We start from the raw sequence: 19,775 nt of genomic DNA, 5'->3' as shown, positions 1-19,775 counted from the left end.
CCGGCTCCTGGCCCGGTTCTCCTCACATCGCCCCGGTCCCAGTCCCTGTCCCGGTTTCCCTGACCGCGGTCCCGGTCCCAGTCCCCCTCACACCGCCCTGTCCCGTCCCCGGCCTCCATCCCCATCCCGGTTCCGCTCTCACCGCCCCGGTCCCGGTCTCGATTCCCTTCTCACTGCCCCGGCTCCTGTCCCGATTCCCCTGACCCCGGTGCCGGTTCCCCTCACACCTCCCGGTCCCTGTCCCGCTCCCCATCCCAGTTCCCCGCACACCGCCCCTCTCCTCATCCCTGTCCCTGTTCCCGTTCCTGTCCCGGTCCCGCCCGTCCGGCGCGGGGCGTTGTGGGCCGGGCTGCTCGCGGTGCACGCCGGGACGGGCGGGCGGCGCTCGGGCCCAGCGCGGGGCAGGAGCCTCTGTCGGTGTCGGTACCGGTGTCTGGGCGGCGGCGGCGGCTCCTCTGCCCGGCGGGGATGGCGGACGCGGCGGCCTCCCCCGTGGGGAAGCGGCTCCTGCTGCTGCTGGCGGCGGGGCCGGGCGAGGGCGAGGCGGCGGGGCCGGAGCCGGGGCCTGCGCTGCCCGCTCGGGCCTGGCGGAGCGGCACCGTGCGGGCCATGAGCGGAGCGGTGCCGCAGGACCTGGCGGTGAGGCCCGGCCGGGGCGGGGCGGGGTGTGGGGCCGCGGGAAGGGCCAGGCCGAGCCCTTGGGGCAGCGCCGGGCCCGCTCCGGGACCGGCAGCGCCGGGCCCGGCCTGGGGCGGCGGAGCGGCCGTGGCGGGGCTCCGGCAGTCGGAGCGTCGGTGGGCACCAACTGGGATGTGAAACAAACACGCCTGGGACACTGCTGGTGCTGATCCGCCTGCGTGTAACCTCTTCGGTGTTGGTTGGGGTTTGATTTGGTTTGTTTTGGTTTCCCCTCCCCTGGGAGGCTTGATAAGGCTACAAATGATACATGAAAATACACATTGAGGGTATAATTTTGAGTGAGGATCATCAGTTTAATTCTGTCGTAGGTTTTGGTTTCAGTTGTGCAAATTTGGGCTTTGTGTGGTGTGTTTAAACATTCTTTAGCATTTGTTTGGGCTATTTCTGGTATAGCTCAGTGAAACGCTTGGGTGGAGATCCTGAAAAGAAAAGTGTTGGTGCTGTTTCTCTTTGCTCATGTGAGTTCTACCCGCAGTCTCTGTAGGTGGTTGTGCTTCGAGGCGCTGTGTCAGTCACAACGACCCCTGCTAGGGGAACGAGGCTCTGTGTAGGTGAAGAGTTTTAGTTGTCTTTATGGTCAGCTTTTAAAAAAATCAGATGTTACAGTAAGTTCTTTGGGCTTGTTTGCAGAGTTCCAACTTTGAGAAGTTTCCTTGACGTCCCACAGTCTTGGTGGTGCTTTCTTGGGCCGTGTTCTAGAGCTGCACCCAGGGCTGTGAGCAAAGAGCAGTGCTGGGTTTGGGTCTGTAAGGGGGCCCAGCACCCGTGTCTGCAGCTGAGAGCTGTGGGGATGTGCTCCAGCTGCTGTACCTGTTCAAGGAGGAGGAAGGGAAAACCTGTGCAGAAGGGGGTCCTTGAAAAGGAAAATCTGACAATATTTGAAACTCTCTGAACTGTGAAAATGCAGTGGGGCTGAGACCCAGCTGGAGAGCTGCTCTTGTAGCAAACTACATTGGACATGTGTGTCATCCCTGCTCTTGCATTATGGAATCATCCACTGCAAATATGAGTATGATGTAATGAATTTTCCACGTGCCTGATCTTGGTTACTGTTTTGGTGGAGAGAATGATGGAGTGTTGCTTTTTTTTGTTGTTTTGGGGGTATTTGGTTGGTTGGTTTGGTTTGTTGTGAATCTCTGCTCAGTAGAAGGTGGTCACTTGTTTCCTGGTTAGTCATTGCTGTCTGGCCTTGTGACATCTATTAGACTACACTCAGAAAGTGAAACTCAATTTCTGTGCTTGGTAGATGGCATGGGAAGAGTGAGATCTTTTGGTGGGTGAATTCCTTACCTTCATTCCGCACTGCAGGTCTCCCGACTCATCAACAGCCTTCTCCTTAGCACAGTTCCACTGATGCAGCTGTTTCTATAGTCTGGAAATCTGTACAAGAACTCTAGAAAGTGAAATGTGTGAAATACTCGAGGCAGGGTTTAGAGTAGTATAAAACATTCTGTGTTTTCATGGCCCCTTCCATGCATAATGAACGCTGCTGTGTTGGTAATGATGTACTATCAGAAAAAAGTTCTTTTTAAGCTCATTCTGTCAGAAGTGATGAGTTGACAACAAGTAGTCAAGCACTGTTTAGGAAATGCTCTGCTAAGATTAAGTAATAATGTGGACTAGATGTGAAAAGGCTGAGAAAAACATCTTTTCTACTCTTTGGCTTTCTTAAGTCTGTGCTTTCTTTCCTGAAAGGGTTTCACTTGCCAACCTGTAGTCTGATGTAGGGCCTATAGAAATACAAACGTGCAGTTGAATGTCTGCTCTTTTTAAGGCAGAAAACTCAGGCGTAGACAAGGTTTTCTTACGTCTTATCCAAGTTTTTTATGTCTTGCATTTTTGCCTATTTCTTACCATACATAATTGAATGTATTCTAAAGGCATTTTTTCTTGTACATGGTATGTGGATTATACAGTTTAACAAAAAGATGTCATCTAAAGTGTTTTACTCATAAGGGATTTAATTGAGTAAAGCTGGTATTTAGAAATTACCTAGATTGTGGAATAAGCTTAATTGACCTTGCAAGTATCAGAACTCTTTGAGTTAATTTTAAGTATCAGGGTATTTCAACTAGTTTTTCTAACTAGGTCACATTAAGAAAGAATATCTTCCTGTCTGGAGGCTGTGTGTAGTAGATGAGGGATATTGGAACCCTGCAAGGCTGGATTTAGGTTTATGTGCTCTTAAGCTTTTTTTTGTAGTCTACCTGAGAGTCATCTTGGCAGTGTAGAAGCATGTGGGGAAAATGTGCCTGTCCTGTCCCTTGGGCCGAGGTGTGTGGAGGTTCTTGCCTGTTGTGCATATGTATCTCCTGAAGAATTTCAGTTCTCTCTGGGACTCAATGGGGAGCTGGTAGAGGCTTTCAAACTGTAATGGATATGGAAGGAGGAGTTTTCAGACAGGGAGTTGACACTGGGACTCTGTGGAAGTGGTGGGAAGGTTCACAGCAAGCTGGGGATATTCAGGTTGCTTTCTGTGCCACTGTGCTCCATTTCCTTTCGCCCTGCAGAGGTGATCATTTTGCTGAATCATTCTCCTTGCACTTGCATGTGTTTGGGTATTGAAAGAGTGCAAGAGAAGGGACCCCAGAAGTGGTGCAGGCTTTGCCTCACTCTGTAACTCATGTATCCTGTTGCTGCTGTTGAAGGCAGAACACAGGGCTGGATGGGTGTTGGTGAGAGCAGCAGGCATATATTTAATGCTGCTTGTTATAAAATAGGTTTTTGAGAACAAATGGAATGTTGAATGTTTTTTCAAATACATTTTTACTTGCTTTGCAATTAAAATACATTTCTGTGAAGGAGAGCTGGCTGCAAAAGTAGTGGCTGTACATTTTCTCTGCCTACTCTCTGATACTTTATTGGTGGCCTAAGTACACAGTACTGTGAATCCTTGTTATGCTACAGGGTTTCTTCTGAAGACCTTTCTGTCTTCCCATGTGTGAAAGACAGACATCCACACTGAAAAATACGCATTCATGTGGTAGGAATGTCTTCTGTAGTTCTACTGATTACTTTTCTCAGGGCTTGGTGGGGTCATGAGGTATTCTCTAACCAGTTGTGCTGGTGAAATGGGAGGAGCAGGGATGGTTTGAGGCAAATGGAACACCTCTGTGTGTGTAGCTTGTATAAGTTTACATGATTTATTAAAAATCAAAGGTCTTTACTTCTCTGGCAGTGTAACTGCAGTAGAGGAAACTCAGTGTGACTTGGAACATTCTCAAAAGAATCTTAGCAGATGGGATGTGGTTGTCAAGGTACAGATGAGGAGTGGGGTGAGGCTCAGGCCAACAACCCTTCCCAGTCCTGTCCCACCTCAGGTGTCCAGTGTTGTGTTCACCAAATACTGAGGGCAGGGCAGGTGGTGGCTGTGGGAGGAACTGGTTGGGTTGATCTCACCACAAAGTGGGGATAATGTAGAGGTGAGTTAACAAAATTTGTGTGGCAGTGGTCAGAAGAGGCTTATTAGCCTGCACATGTTTGGCTAAACCCTTTGCACAGTTGTCCTTGTGCAGCACTGGGTCCATGTCTGCTGAGTCTCACCCTTCTGTCCTCCATGCTTCTGGTAACCTCTGAGACACTCCAGGTTTCTGTCTTGGGTTATTGGTTTGGTTTGGTTCGTTTTTTTCCCCACCTCAACTTTGCCATATTTGAGGAGACTTGTTATAATTTCTTGATACCTGGTAGCAATCACTGTCCTTGTGCAGGAGTTTCAGCTTCACTGCTTTATATCTGGGGGTTATAGAAGTTCCCACTTTGTTCAGTGTGTGGCTTTTATACAGTGTTTCTGCTATTTTAGGAAGTGTCACACTATTGAGAATGTGCTACAATGATCTGCATGTGTGCAGTAATTTCAGTACCATTCTAAATCCACTGGTTTTGCACAAAATAGGTGTATTTGGAGATGTCTAGGTAGAAATATGGAAGCTCTAGAGAAAGGAAGCTTCTAAAACAGAGAAATGCTGCCTTTAATACAGCAGTCTGAATATTTGTATTGTATTTGCATGGCAAGGTTTTGGAGAATGAGGAGTGGGTTACACAGGGGTGCCTTCCCAAAGCAGCTGGAAGCTCCTCCCGTGTCCCCTGGATTCAATGCCAGGTTCTCCAGGACAGACCTGTGTCTGACCACACTGCCCATCAGAGCAGCAGTGACAGTGTGCTCTGGGTTAGCATGCCTGAGAAAGGGAAAAAATGTTATTGCACTGAAGAAAATTGTGGCCAGAGAAGTGAGAATATGTGAGAAAACAACTCTGCAGACACCAAGGTCAGTGGAGAAGGAGGGGCAGGAGGTGCTCCAAGCGCTGGAGCTGAGATTCCCTGCAGCCCTTGGAGAATCACAGGGATACAGAGATCCACCTGCAGCCCATTGGGAATCACGGGGATACAGAGATCCACCTGCAGCCCATGTAGAATCACAGGGATACTGAGATCCACCTGCAGCCCACTGGGAATCACAGGGATACAGAGATCCACCTGCAGCCCATGGAGAATCACAGGGATACTGAGATCCACCTGCAGCCCATGCAGAACCCCACACTGGAGAAGGTGGAGGCCTGAGGGGGGCTGTGACCCTGTGGTAAACCTGTGCTGGAGCGGCTCCTGGTGGGACCTGTGTGCCCAAGAAGAGAGGAACCCACACTGGAGCAGGTTTAGTGGCCAGACTTGTGACTCTGTGGGGGACACAGTGGAGCAGCCTGCTCCTGAGGGAGAACCCATGGAAAGGGACACATGTTAGAGCAGTTTGTGAAGAACTGCAGCCCGTGGGAAGGACTCATATTGGAGAAGGTTGTGGAGCACTGTCTCCCATGGGACAGACTCCACACTGGAGCAGGGATAGGACTCCTCTTCATGAGGAGGAAGCAGCCACAGGAACAATGAACTGACTGTAATCCCCATTCTTGTCTCCCTGCACTGCTGGAGGGGTGGGAATAAGGTGTTTTTAAGATTTGGAATTACTTCTCATTGTCCTGCTCTGGTTTTAATTGGTAATAAATTCAGCAGATTTCCCCAAGTTTAGTCTGTTTTGCCTGGGATGGTAATTGGTGGGAATCTCTTCCTGCTGTTGTCTCAGCTCATGAGCCTTTCCTTACATTGTCCCTCTGTCCAGTTGAGGAGGGAATTGTTGGAGTGGCCTTGGGGGATTCCTGGTGTCCCGCCAGGTCCAACCAAAGTGTGTGTTATGTTTGTGTCAGTGACAGAGCAGGTGCCCTGGGCAGGGGCAGAGGTCCACACAGTCCCCACCTCTGCCCTGTCCAGCCTTGCCCTGGTCAGGTGTAGATGTCCTTGGGCAGCTGTGGAAGAATGAAAATTGTTAAGCCTTCTGTCATTATGGTGCTAGGTGAGAGTTTTCTGAAATGATGCTTAGCTATAAAATCAAACACAGCAGGACTGCTGTGTATTTAATCAGTGAAGGGCTGTAAATTAAGTCTTTGCTCATCTGATACTTAATACTTTAGAGCTCATTGGCTTGTAAGTATTGGATTGGCTTTGGAGGGTCAGTCGTTCCTTCTGTGTGGTGTTTGTTGCAGCAAAATCAAAGTTTTAATATGCCCTGGTTCAGACTTAGTGAACAATAGTTACCTGACTTTGGAAAATTGCAGCTCATGTAGGCTTACTGCTTAGAACTATCTTCAACAAATCTCTTACTAGAGTTACCCATGTTCCTTATATTTAGTGGTAATTGCATCAAGTTCTATTTATACTGATATGACAAATCATGTTCTTGTATGTTCAATTAATAGGAGTATTCAGATCCAGCTCTTGGAAGGCTGCAGTTACTGTCCCCTGGCAAAGTCTGTCTGCAGGAAGTTTGTCATGTTCGCCTTTGGTTGCTGAATAGCTTTTTACTGTGGTCATAAAATACATGTGCTCATATAGTAACTTCTCTCAGTACTGTTGGAGTACTCTCTGAGTCGTCTCCTGTTTCAGTTGCTGACTACAGAATGGCAACAAAACTCAGTTTTGTTGTAACTCACAGTTACTGTCCCGAGGTCGCTCTCCTTGTGACCCCAGTTACTTGTGCTTCCTGCTTTCGCTGTGAAGCTGCTGGTACCTGCACCTAATAATTTGTGCCTTCTTTTGGTTAGATGCTCTATCTAATCAAGGCATCTTTTCAGTCAGTTGCAGGTTTATTTTCTTCTGTGGTTTTCTAGGTATGTTTTATTTTGGAATGTTGCCAGTTCTGCTGTTCTGAGGTGGTGCTGCTGCTTTGCTGCCAGTGCTCGCTCTTGGGAGTCCTTTTGGAGTATCCCACCTGCACTAGATGGTGTTTCCATTTGCAAAACACAAAGGAAAAGGGGGAGGTTTTCTTGTCGAGTTTTCTTTGCAGTTTCTGCATGCTTATCAGACCACAACACCATCTTTCTGAATTTCTTCCAAAAAGTCCTGCTTGTGTTGATGTCCACCTTGTTTGTTCTGGCACTGATGATTGTTCTCAGAGATGAATTCCATTTGTTGGAGCTGCTGAGTGTGCTAAATGACATTGAAGTGGGTGAGTCTGGAGAGAGACTTGACAGTTTCTGAGACATCCCTCTAAAAGAACAGCATAATTTGTTACTTGCAAAAAATAGCTCTGGTTTCTTATTTTCAGATTATTGAGGATGTCTCATTAAACTCCAGGTTACAGCTTTTTGTTGAGATTGAATTTCTTTTAACTGTAGTCCTGTGGTCTATCATCCAATAACCTAAAATAAATTCTTCAATTTATCCAATTTAATCTGTATTACTTGGCAAAAAAGAGATGTATTATTGCTTTACCGTAATGTTTTTCAAGGAAGATGCCAAACTTGAAAAGCAAAGGGAAAAGAGTGAGTCAAACCAGAATCTGCAGTTGGAATAGGGAGTGTTCAGTGGCTGTGCATGTAAGAACTGACAAAAGCTCCTCAGGATTTTGGCTGGTCTGCATAAAGTACTGCTGGACTTGAGACTAGGAATGAGTGTAAAGAAACTTGGTACTTCTTATGCCAGCATTATCAGTGACAGTATTAATTATGTTGCAGTAATAATTCTGCTGCTCCGGTATTTCCATTGTAATTTCCATCCTGCTTTTACCTTTCCCTTTAGCCTTTCATAAATTCCAGCCTTCTTCATTTTCTGTGGAGTGCCATTTAATGCTTTGGATGCTCCAGTTCAGGTTAGATGCAGTGGAAGAAAGTTCTTCATATCATGTGTAAACTATGTAGTTAAAACTTTCTCTTTTCATTCCTCCCATTTATTGCTATTCTTTTTTCTTTGCACGCCTCTAACCCATCCCTCACTTATGCTGAGATTTGGCAAACAACTGGTACTGCCATAACAGACTGATGGTTATCAGGTTCCTTCTTCCTTTTTTTTTAAGTACAAGTTTTGTATTTACTACTTGCCAATTATAAGGTAACAATTTTAAATTATTTTAAAAGTCTGGATATCCAGCCCACAATGTAAGGTGGTTTTTTTCCCTTCAGAATTCTGATCTGGAGATCCTCATACTTTTTTTGCTAATAACTGGGTTGCAGAATACTTGGGATTAAGAAGAGCCTACTTGGACTTCTGAAGTGATTTGTTTTGCAGAGTAGAAGATGCCATCATCTCCAGTCCAAATAGCCACAAAATGAACCAACAGTCAGAAAAGATTGTCTTGCTATTATTTCCTTAAAGTCATTTTTTATGATGCTTTGGGATGCAGGCGACATCAGGCAAAGGTGCAACATGGCACCAGAAAGCACAGAATTTAACACAAATATGTATATGTTTCCTGAACAAGTCTATTCTGTCAAACTCACACTTTCCAATAGCTCAAGTGTTACAAGTTACTAATAGCAGAGAAATTTCAGAATTGTTTATTTTAGTGTAAATTAAGGGAAAAGGTTGTCCCTGTTGAAGGATAGGTCTGGGGAGTGGTGAATGAGTTCTCAGTGTACCAAATCGGCTGGTGCTGCTTCAAAAGACACCCTGTCTGTCTCTTGCTGTGAGTGAGGTAGTGTCATATGGCAGGAAGTTCTGCAGGAATGCAAACATTTTCTGAAATAAAGTTCCTCTTAAAAAGCAAAGTGTAATGATTAACATACTTGGCTCTGTCTGGTGTGAAATGCACTGCAATTACTGGATTCGTTTCAAATGTGAGGGGTGTTACAGGACTGGCTTGAGGCAGGGCTGGTGTGAGGAGCTGCTGTGTCGGGTGTGCTGCCAGTTGGGAGCAAGTTCCTCTGGTGGGCTCGTGGTGGCCCTGCAGGCACAGGTGACCAGCGAAGCTACTGTCAGATCCCGAATTTGGCTTGGGAAGTATTTGTTTGAGAAAGAGATACTGAGCACAGTAATTTTCTTCTTTGATGGAAACCAAACCCATCCAAATCAGCTCCTATCTCTCAAGTGTTCAGCTGCTCGGTGGTTAAAGTGGAGAAAAGCAGAAAGACTGCAGTGCAGGAGAGACAATAGTCCAGTACTTTATGTTCCTGCACTTAATGCGTAAGAAAAAAACTTGGTGATGAAGACTTGAGTGAAGAGTTTGGCCTGATGTTACGGTTAAGTCAATATAGTAGCTAGCTACTAGAAAAAAAGGAATAATTACCCTTCCTGTCACAGCGTGATGCCTGAAGGGAAGTTCTGGCCAGGTGTGGGTTGAGTCTCTTCTCCCAGGCACTCAGCAATAGGACAAGGGGGCACGGGCTCAAGCTCTGCCAGGGGAAATTGAAGTTGGAGATCAGAAAAAAATTCTTTCCAGAGAGAGGAATCAGGCATTAGAATGGCCTGGCTAGAGAGGGGGTGGATTCCCCATCCCTGGAGGTTTTTAAACTGAGATTGACCGTGGCACTGAGTGCCATGATCTGGTAAAGGGACTGGAGTTGGACCAAGGGTTGGACTTGATGATCCCGGAGGGCTTTTCCAGCCCAGTCGATTCTGTGCTTCACTGGACCCTGAAGCAGAAACATAGAGGAAGATTGCGGGAGGTTAACAAACAATTCCTTGTGTGTGTTTAGTGCCAGGTATTCCCTAACTGTGCCCTCAGGGGGGTCGGCTGGCTGCCAGTTCGAAGGGAGGCGATGGGACCAGGCAGCAACAGCTGCTGCTGAGCTTCATCTAAGCTCATCTAAGGGGTTTTACCCATCTAAACTCCTAAAGCATATTAACTATATAAAGTGGCTACAAAGAACCTTCCATAAGTTTCTCAGGGTGCTGGTTTGTGAGTTACTTATTGAAGAACTTTGCATACAGAATTAGAAATGTAAGTATTTGTCACCTGTTGTGTATTGGGAGAATAAAGCACCATGCTACTTGAAGACTTCTCAAATCTGAATTTTGGAGAGTGCTTTGCTTTGACTAATGATCTGATTTGCATAATGGCCAAATCTCACAGGGAGGGGACAGAGGTATTGGGGCCTGCAATCTGCCTTTTGTATTTGGATTGAATTACGTGGACTCCTTGGAGCTGGAGGCTCAGTGTAAATCTGCTTGTCCTTCACTTTGTTTTGTAAACGAAATGGTACTTCAGTTTTGAGTAGTGTCGTATTACAAGGCTGAGGTTCGTGGCTTGAGGCAAACTGGATTGCTGTGACATTTATACCTGTGACAGTGAAAGCTGGTTGTGGAGATGAAGGATGGGAATGTGTCTGTGTTTTAACATTTAGTAGCTCCAGTTGTCAGGACATGGAATGTGCTTCGTAACCTGTGTTCGTTCTTAGCGTTCTTGCCATGTAATTTCATATGGCTGTAACATTTGTCCTTCATGGAAGTAAAAAAGAGGATGAAACCTCGGAATAAGGAGGTTTATATTGTTAATACTTGTAAATTAAGTAATGAAAAGTCTAGTGAGTAGTTAATTCTGGGGAATCTTATGCCATCCAAAATATTTGCATTTGTTGAGGAAGTTTGATAATGTACAAGGCAGCACAAGCATGTGATTAAAGTGGATTCCATAAACACAAGCTTTCCAGGCTATGAATGTCAGTTTGTACTGATCCAGGATGTTGAAGTGCCAAGAGTGTAGAAAACCTCTAAAAAATCCCACTGTGAAACAGGCTTGCATGGGATTATCAGTTGTATTTTGGGATGAAGAATTTTCACACCTTTGACATTGTATACAAAAATGCAGCGTTTGGAGCCAGTAATGCGTGTTTTGGGATAATGTTTTATAGGTTAGTAATGGCTATGAATTTGATTCCCATTTCTTTTGTAATATTTGATAGCTGTGTAAATCTGGTGTTCTCAGTGTAAACATTACAGTACTTATCCTGATTTTTCTGACTAAAGCTGCTGTCTCCTTTTCCATAGGGATTGTAGGAATATTGTTTTCTATTCAATGTCTGAAAAGAGATGAAACACCTTCTTAATTTTTTTTATCAGATCTTTGTGGAATTCGATGGCTGTAACTGGAACCAACATGCCTGGGTGAAAGTCCATGCTGAAGAAGTTATAGTGTTGCTGCTGGAAGGATCACTGGTTTGGGCACCTCGAAATGATCCAGTTCTGCTTCAGGGGACCCGAGTCTCACTGGCACAGTGGCCTGCACTGGTGAGTGTTTGACCTAAATATGTGGGAATCCTTCCCTTATTTCCATGCTATTGAATTTTGATTATTTGGCCTTTCTTTTGTTTCTTTTCTCCTGCAGTTCTTGGACTGCTTGGGATCCTACTCTCTGCTTTTTAATACATTTTGTGCATGGGTGCATCGAAATGTTTTTCTTTTCTAGTCAAGGATCTTGTGCCTTGGTGCAATATGAATGTATTGGTGTTTTAAATGGACACTTGGGCTCACAGCAGCATGTTCAGCACTGCATCTTCCTCTGAGGGTTTCTTTATTGCATATGGCTTAGGGCAGAAGAAAACCAGGCTTTTACAGCAGAGATTCTGCAGATAATAGTGGGTTTGCCATAGGTAAAGTTTTCCTTTAAGTTATTTCCAACTTGTCTCCAAGTGAATTCCAGTTGGTTTCATCTGGGAAACCGTTTTTATACAGGATCAGTTCTTTCAAGTGATTCCCGTCTGTCACAATCTGAGTGATCTGTGGGTGTTACCACAGTTTGCACTCTGATTGTGTGCTGATCCCAGAGCAATTCCTCTTCAACTCAAGCTTTATCTGTAGGCTTGCTGGAAAGTGTTTCCATGCTCTGTGCTCTGGACAGCCCCGTGAGCGCTGAAGGTGTCTCTGGGTACAGCGGCACACCCAGATAAGTGCCTGGGAATGCAGCCCGGAGTCAGTCAAAGCACCGGATTACACATATCCTGCTTTGCATTACAAAGGGATGGTATGTTGTTTTGTTTGGGCGATTGTGGTTTGTGTTTTTTTAAGAGATACCACTTAAGAATGTGTATTCATCCTTATTGTCTTTCTCTCTCTCTCTCGTAGTCCTGTCCACTTTTAGGAAAGTGTTGTACATAAACTGAGAAAATAAATTTTTATATTTATACTGTTGTGTACAGGAGGATGGAGTGTAAACAAACTTGATGAGAGCTGCTAAGGGGAAAATGTAGTGAATACTTGTGTGTTAAAATCGTGTAGTAGCACAACAGGTGTTTGCATTTCTCCTTTAAGATCTAATGAAAAAGTGGAGACAATTGTCTGTAATTCTTGCTTGTAGTATGCAAAAATTATTGGCTTAGACGGAATGACTAATACTTTGCTTTAAGACTCAGGCAGTGGGCAGTACAAATTGAGAAATAAAGCTTTTTATTATTTCTGAATCTAAATAGCACGTGAAATCGACTGGTGTTGGCTTGTTCGTGTGCTCAGTCATTTTGATAACCTTTTTCTTTGTTGTTTCTTACAGACCTTCACTCCTCTGGTTGATAAGCTGGGGTTGGGCTCTGTGGTCCCAGTAGAGTTTCTTCTGGACAGACATTTACGTTTCCTGTCCGATGCCAGTGGATTACGTTTATTTCAGGTATTTGAACTTGTTCAGTTAACATGTAAATTTAACGTTGTCCTGTACTTGTCAGAATTATTTTTTTCTTAGTGTTCCACAAACATTCCCTTGTCTTTTTCCTTTTACTGCCACGTGCTCTGTCATGTGTTTGTATTTGCTGCCCTGCATTTCCAAGTCCTTACACTGCCCTCCCGGTCCCGTGGTATAATGGAGAGCATTCTGGACTCTGAATCCCAAGGACGTCAGTTCGAGTCTCAGTGGGACCGTCCTCTGGCAGTTCAAGCCTCCCTGCCGTCCCATCCCGTCACATCTCGGATGCTCAGCAGGGTCAGTCCCGGTCAGTACCGGGTGCTGTGACAGTCCCGAGGACTTCACTGTCACCGTCCAAGCTCGCTTGGCCGTGGCAGATGGACCTTGGGACTTAAACAATGGGGCCAGTTCTGTGCATGCTGTGCCTCACCTAAAACATCCACTGCACAGGCTGGAAGGGCTCACCCATGTGGGGAGAGCCCTTCCCAAATCTTCGTTCGTGAAGTTTGGCCAGACACACAGAGACACACCACCCCACCCCACCCCCTCCATTTGCATTCAGAAAGTCCCAGTTTCTCTCTGGATCGTTCAGTTGGAGAGCTGATTGTCAAACGTTGAGTAGCTGATAATTGCAGTGGGAGTTGTGCAACAGCTTTTGCCCAGCTAATCCTGTTATTCGTCCTGGCGTGTTCAGTAATGTTGTCCTTAATTACACTTTTTTTTTTTTGGTTTGTCAGTCTCTGACAGCAGTCCAAGAAGAGCTGTCCCTTAAAAACTAATTATTCTATTACCTTAAAAGACTATACTTTTGTGTTAAGACTGTTTGTTGTTGGCAGATGGGAACAGAGAGTCAAAATCAGATTCTGCAGGAACAACCTTCATTAAGAGATTCTGTCAATACACTAATCAGCGACCAGAAGCTTCAGGAGATATTTAGCAGAGGTGAGAAATTTCTATCTCAGAGCTACTTTGTTGTGGAACAGTTAGACTATGCAGGGATTTGTGAAGGAAGGTAGTGATAGTACTGTTACTGTTTGATTCAATATTCTGTATTTTGCAAGTTCTTTATGAAGAAGCGTCATTTTGTCACAGATACAGGTAAGCAGTTGCTGAGATACAACCAGAAATACATACTGGGCATGGTCACTAGTTAAAATAGGACAATGTCCATGTATTTAAAACTTCCCTTATTTTAAGTTTTAGATTTGAATCTTTAAAGTTTTGGTCCTGCTTATGGTTCTGTTCTATAATTCTGGAAATTTAGAAGTGAAGTTCTTCTGTAGTTGTTGATCCTCAAAAACTTTCTTTTGCAATGTCAGTTCAAATTTTGGCATTTTGATAATTAGTACATGAATTGTTTAAGTTGAAAATATGGTGTGGACGTGGCTGATCAGCACAGAGTTAATGCTTATCTGTTGTCTGAATCCTGTTCTAGGGCTAAAGCCTGAATTGTGGCTTTTGTTGTCAGATTTGGGTGTTCTTGGTCAAATGCTAAAACAATTTCCTATCCAGAGTTCAGGTGCCAGAGGCCACCCTAGGGATAGGCCACTGTTTTACATTTGAAGGAAGAAATAATTCCTCATTGGAATTTGGTGCCTTTTGGTGTATCCATAGAAATTCTGTGAGGACAATAATTCTTCATGAGCAAGTAACTTTAGAATTGTCCAGTTTGAAGCCTTCTTCTGAAGAGCCTGATTCTGGATGTATCACATGCAGGTTGTGGGATCATGTGGATTTTGATGATCTAACGTTAGCAGAGGGGTTTTTTGTCTGGACCTGGGGTAGGAGGAAAGCTCTGCACGCTGATGTGAGAGTGGGGCAGGGTCAGAGGAAAGCTTTCCAGAGAGGATCCATTACCTGTGTGCAAGGTCTGAGACCAGTTGGTTTGGTTGTATTAGGTCTGCAAATATGTGTTTCTGCTGTGAACTGTATGGCATTTCTGCTGGGATTTGGCACATCTGGACTGCCAGAATTCCAGCCAGTGTTGGCCACTGGATTGATGCTAATTACTAAGCCATAGGTTAGAAAGCAAAAGGGTTTCGTTTGCAAGGAGCTTGACTTTGTCAAAGGGGTGAGGTTATTTTGATCTTTTTCTCTTTGTTGGTGTTTTTTTTAGTTCGTTTGGGGGGTTTTTGTTTGTGTTTTTGTTTGTTTGGTTTTTTTGATACTTGTAAACTGTTTCTTTGTCTTCACAGTAGCTTTGAGTTACAGCATTGAGGGCCTATTGAGTTTTTAGGATAGAATTCTTGCTTACACAAGATTTGCAGCAGGAGGTGACACTGACTCACCTGAAAGTTGACACTTCAAGCCCTAATTAAGTGCAAAGAACTATTTTATTGCATGACTTAACTAGTATGACACAGCTTGTCTGGAAAACGTACTCAAATTCCTTCTTTTCCAGGTCCTTACAGTGTCCAAGGCCAAAGAGTTAAGGTTTACCAACCAGAGGAGGAAAATAGCTGGCTCTGTGGTGTTGTGAGCCATCAAGACCCAATAAGTCGTCTTATGGAGGTGTCTGTGACTGAGGTAAAAATATGAAGCACTGCTTTGGTGTTCCTAAAATGCCACTCCTCAATATCTATATATGGGGAATGACACCTTCACCAAAAGTTGTTCTTTTAGTTCTTTGGTACTTGTTTTAAAAGGAGTCATTACTCATATTGTGATTCATAGAATTTTTCTAATTTTTTTTTCCTGTTATGATGACTTTCCAAAAAAAGCTGTAAGAATTCCTTTGGGAATGAGTGTTGTATGAAAAACTATTGGAAGTGATTCTCTGGATGGGGAGCACAGAAAGTTGCCCTCTGGATGTCTTACCTTGTGGTCTTCCTGTGCCTTCTCTTGGTTTCCTTCTGACATACTGTACAAGTAGTTTGAAACAACTATAGCAGATGAAGACTTAGTCAAAATAAATTTGACTTAAATATTTTAGCTTTGACTATTTGTTTTTGCACTGTTCTTATCAGTAAACCTGTGAACAGCACAGAGGGTCTGTGCACTCCTGGGATTACCTGGGTTTTATTACAGGCTTCTCTGTGGTCTGACAGGTAGTTCAGTCCTACCAGTGACCTGTTCTTGTGCTGTCAGCAGATACGTGTTCAGAAGCACCAACTTCTTGTGTATTTACTGTGAAATAAATGATACCCTCCAAGCACAGTTACAGAGATTGGGTATTCATTGTTTTTTTGGGGAGACACTGATGAGGATAGTCAGGATACATCGATGTGCCTCTTGTAGTTGTCTTTTCTACATCTAGCAGACTGAATGTGCAGAGAACGATACTAAATCAGATGTAAGAAGAGATGTGTTTAATGCAATGAATGCCTCTGAAAATGCTCAGTTGAACAGATACACAAGGAAACAGTGGTAGGAATCAAATCTGAAAGTTTTTGCAATAAAGAGCAAAAGGATAGAAGGTAAACTGGAAGGCTGTGGTACTCCAAAGAAAGTGAAATGGAAAAGGTAAATAGGAGAGAGTCTGCACAGTAATTGTGTGTTTAGGTCTCTTATTTTGCTGCTATACAGTCTGATTAAAAATTAACCTCCTCTTTTCTTTCTCCTACCTCCTCATTATCAATCTGCATAAAAAATTAGAGTGGTGAGATCAAGTCGGTGGATCCTCGGCTGATTCACGTGGTGATGGACAACACTTCTCCAAGTGAGGTAGTACAGCAGTTCAGTTATTGTATATACTGTGTTAAACTTCATAAAAATTTAGATATGAAACATCTAAAACATGGAAACAACTGAAAAATGATGGTGTGTTCACTGTGGACTTTTGATTATTTTAATAATTATCCTCTTGAAGGTGGAACAGGAAAATTTTGTTTTCCATTTTGAGGATGGTCGTAGCTTTCTTTAAACAATCCTCTCCTTTCGTTCAGGCCTGTTTTACTCAGTTTATTATGGATCTTGGAAGAGAGTCAGTAACCACTGTGGTTGTGATCCATTTTAAGGTGTAGTTCTCTGATAAAGAATGTCTGCTTGCCTTTTTCTGATGGGATCACTGTGCTGCTTCACTGATCTTTTCAGGCATTTCCAGAAATTGCCATCTGGTTTGTATGCCTTGTAAAGAGGCTTGTACACTTGTGGCATTATATTTCTTCATCTGAGAGGTTCCATGATAACATTTGAACCTGTATTTTTACTCTAGCCTATAGGGCAAGCTGTCTGCTGTAGTTAAATATTGTAGGCTTTGTGTAGTGAACAGAAAGCGTGCCCTTCAAAAGAACTGTGGGGATTACTCTTGGAGCAAAAATGAGTGTCCAAATAATATTCATGCATTATGAAGATTTGTTGGAGTATTGAATGTTTCTCAGAATTTGCCATGATGCACATGCAACAGCAAAGTAGCTCAAAATTTTCTTGTGCAGATCCTATTTTAGTACAAAACAGACAAGGCTGCACTTCTGCTTGTGTTCTGTGCTCACTCAGTATTCTCTCCTTAGATGTCTCAATTTATGATAGAACATTCCTAAGCTTCAGAGCAGTGTAATGGATTCTGTTCTAACAGAAAAATGGTTTTTGAATGGGTATCCTGACTGTTCTGTTTAGTGATTGCATGGTTTTGTCTGTTACAGGGAGGGGGCCTAAAAGCAGCTAAATCATCATCTAAAGGGAAAAAGAAGAAAGAAAGCCTGGAGGGAAAGGATGGAAGGAGGAGGAAAAATGCTTCAGATTCTGGATGTGATCCTGCAACAAAGAAGCTGAAGGAGAGGGGTGAGGTGGATAGCAATGGTAGTGACGGAGGTGAGGCAAGCAGAGGTCCTTGGAAAGGTGTCTCCAGTGGCGAAACAGGACTGGATCCAAGGGCCAAGCAGTTGCCTTCATTCATTCCTCAGATTAATCGCAATATTCGCTTTGCTACTTACACCAAAGAGAATGGCCGAACACTGGTAGTGCAGGATGAGCCAGTTGGTGGGGACACACCAATGCCCTTCACTCCTTTTTCCTCTGTGGCTGGACAAACGTTGCTAGTTGGATCTGGGTGTAAAGAGGCTGGAAAATCACTGGAACAGGTTGGGCAAGGCACAGTGACTTCTGCAGCTGCAGGTACTACAACTGCTTTGACACCAACAACAGTGAGAATCTCTGACACCAGTTTGCCAGCTGTTACTGGACAGGAGAAACTGAAAACAGTCCGATCACAAGCCCAGGGAGAGGTGAGTGACTCAAGATCCAGCGTGTTCAAGGAACGTTTGTGTGTTTGCAGCAGATGTTCTGCATCGTACTCCTGTTACAATGCACATCCATGGGATTGAGGAAACTGCTGGTTTTTGATGAGTCCCTCTCCTCCCAAAGAAAACCTGTTATCTCATCTAAGAAATGTCTCAAAGCAAAATTAGGATATTTGGTGAAGGATTGCTGAGACATCTGTGTACATGTATGCTGATTCAGCCTTAATCTGAGAGATGCAGTTTTAAAGTCACATTATGCAGTGTACTTAATTAATTTTGTTGTGTCATATGGAAGATAACCTACTTACAATCTCTTGCCTTTATATAAACAAATCTGCATGAGAATGTGCACTGAGTTGAACATTCAAGTTACTTAAAAAAAAAAAGCCTCAAAACCAGATAAACAGTGAGGCTGCATTTAGGGGACCTTTTATAGATGCCCAGCTGGTGTGTTACAGCTGTGTTATCTGTATAGTAGACAAATGTATCAAGGACTAAAAACAAATAATTAGAATATTTGAGATGAGTACCTTTAGAATAAATTATAATGAGTAGCTCAGTCTGGAGGCAGCTTGAAGACCTTTGAGCTACGTCTTTGTTTTCAAGGATAAGAGTGGAAAAGCTAGCAGAGAAACTCTGTTAAAGTAGAAGACTTTTTAAGAAATCTAATGAAGGCTTATAAAAACAAAAACAAACCCCCACTCAGTCAGGAGGTTAAATGGATTATTGTAATCACTGTCTTTTGTATTAGCTAATCAAGTGGGTGTAAAAATTAGATGTTGACATCAGGATAGATTCGTAGATGGTAAGATGTAAAGGACAAGTAGAATTGTTGAAGACAAAAGCATTGCATAATGAACATGATATAACATAATACAACCTCTTCTCTCTTCTATCTGCCTCATCCCCTCTAAAAAAAATTAAATTTCAGAGTTGGGAACCAACTTCACATTTTGTAGGTAAACTATAAAAAATGTGTTCTATTGTTAGTGGTATTAAGGAAGAACTTTAATTGTACTGAGATATTTTGGTATCACCTCTTCTTCTTTCCCTCTCTCCAACCCCAAATCACGTGTAAACTGTATTTTCCTTGAGAGGGGGAACCTGACATAAATCAGTGTTGTAGGTAGTTCTTGTGTTGTTATTGCTTCAGACTGTCCACTTTGCCATAATGTGATTTGGTCCCTGAGATTACTTAACAAGCTTGATTTGCATTCATACTCATATTTTTTAGAACTGTTAGAACTCAGTTTTTTAAAATTACTTTTGTCTCTGAAAAGAAGTATCTGAAATTCTATACCTGGAAGAACTGCTAACATGTTGTTAAAGTTACTGCAGCGGGAGATGGGTAAGGAGGAGCAAGCTGACCATGGATATGCAGTAGAGTTGGTGTTCAGTGACCAAGGATGTGTTGCACAGAGTCTGTGGTTGTATTTAACATGACCTAGAAATAAAAGTGTATGAATCATGAGCAGATTTCTAAGTGAAAAAGAAAAGGAGTAGAACTGGGCTAAATGACTCTGAGGATTTAGTGACAGCCTATAATCAGTTACAGTGGGACTGTCAGAATTGGTAAGTCTGAACAAGTATCAATTGAGAAGAGAGCAAGTGAGTATTCTATGTCACAGCTGGAAAACTTTCCTGTATTTAATGATCCTAAAAGTAAAGCCCTTTGTGCTGTAACCTCAGCTGAGCAATCCCCTCAAGGCACTGTGTCATAGGCTCTATCTAGACCTGGCTTGCTGGGACCAGGAGTAGTTTGTTTTAGCTGTTAGAGGACTTGCTTTGTTTCATTAACTTCCAAACTAAGTTACTGATTTCAAGGCTGCTGCCTGAGTAGGAGAAGCTTCTCAGGATGGTCTTGAGGGAGGTTATTCAAAAGCAGTTTCAATTAGGGTTCCATTCTTGTAGATTTGAATGAGCAGCAGTTTTATTGTTTGCCTTGTCTTGTGTCTCACTTTGTTTCAATAGCTTGTGTGTAGGAATCTCTATAAAGTTTCTTCATGTAAATAAGTCTGCTGGAAGTTTCTATT

The 19,775-nt window shown here is 43.5% G+C and overlaps 1 protein-coding gene across 1 annotated transcript in view; it reads left to right on the top strand.

The window, feature by feature from the left end:
* Positions 1–367: 367 nt before the first annotated feature.
* The window catches only part of KDM3B (lysine demethylase 3B), a 45,717-nt gene continuing 26,309 nt past the window's right edge, over positions 368–19,775 (top strand). Inside the window, exons 1-7 of the mRNA XM_071570171.1 lie at positions 368–639; positions 11,017–11,184; positions 12,440–12,553; positions 13,402–13,507; positions 14,967–15,091; positions 16,160–16,228; positions 17,146–17,727. Coding sequence (XP_071426272.1) covers positions 469–639; positions 11,017–11,184; positions 12,440–12,553; positions 13,402–13,507; positions 14,967–15,091; positions 16,160–16,228; positions 17,146–17,727 — 1,335 coding nt within the window. The 5' untranslated portion in view covers positions 368–468. The remainder of the gene's footprint in view (positions 640–11,016; positions 11,185–12,439; positions 12,554–13,401; positions 13,508–14,966; positions 15,092–16,159; positions 16,229–17,145; positions 17,728–19,775) is intronic.

Source organism: Pithys albifrons, chromosome 15 (assembly GCF_047495875.1).
Source record: "Pithys albifrons albifrons isolate INPA30051 chromosome 15, PitAlb_v1, whole genome shotgun sequence".
In the NCBI taxonomy this organism is placed as follows: domain Eukaryota; kingdom Metazoa; phylum Chordata; class Aves; order Passeriformes; family Thamnophilidae; genus Pithys; species Pithys albifrons.
This window is presented reverse-complemented; position numbering and strand designations above follow the sequence as displayed.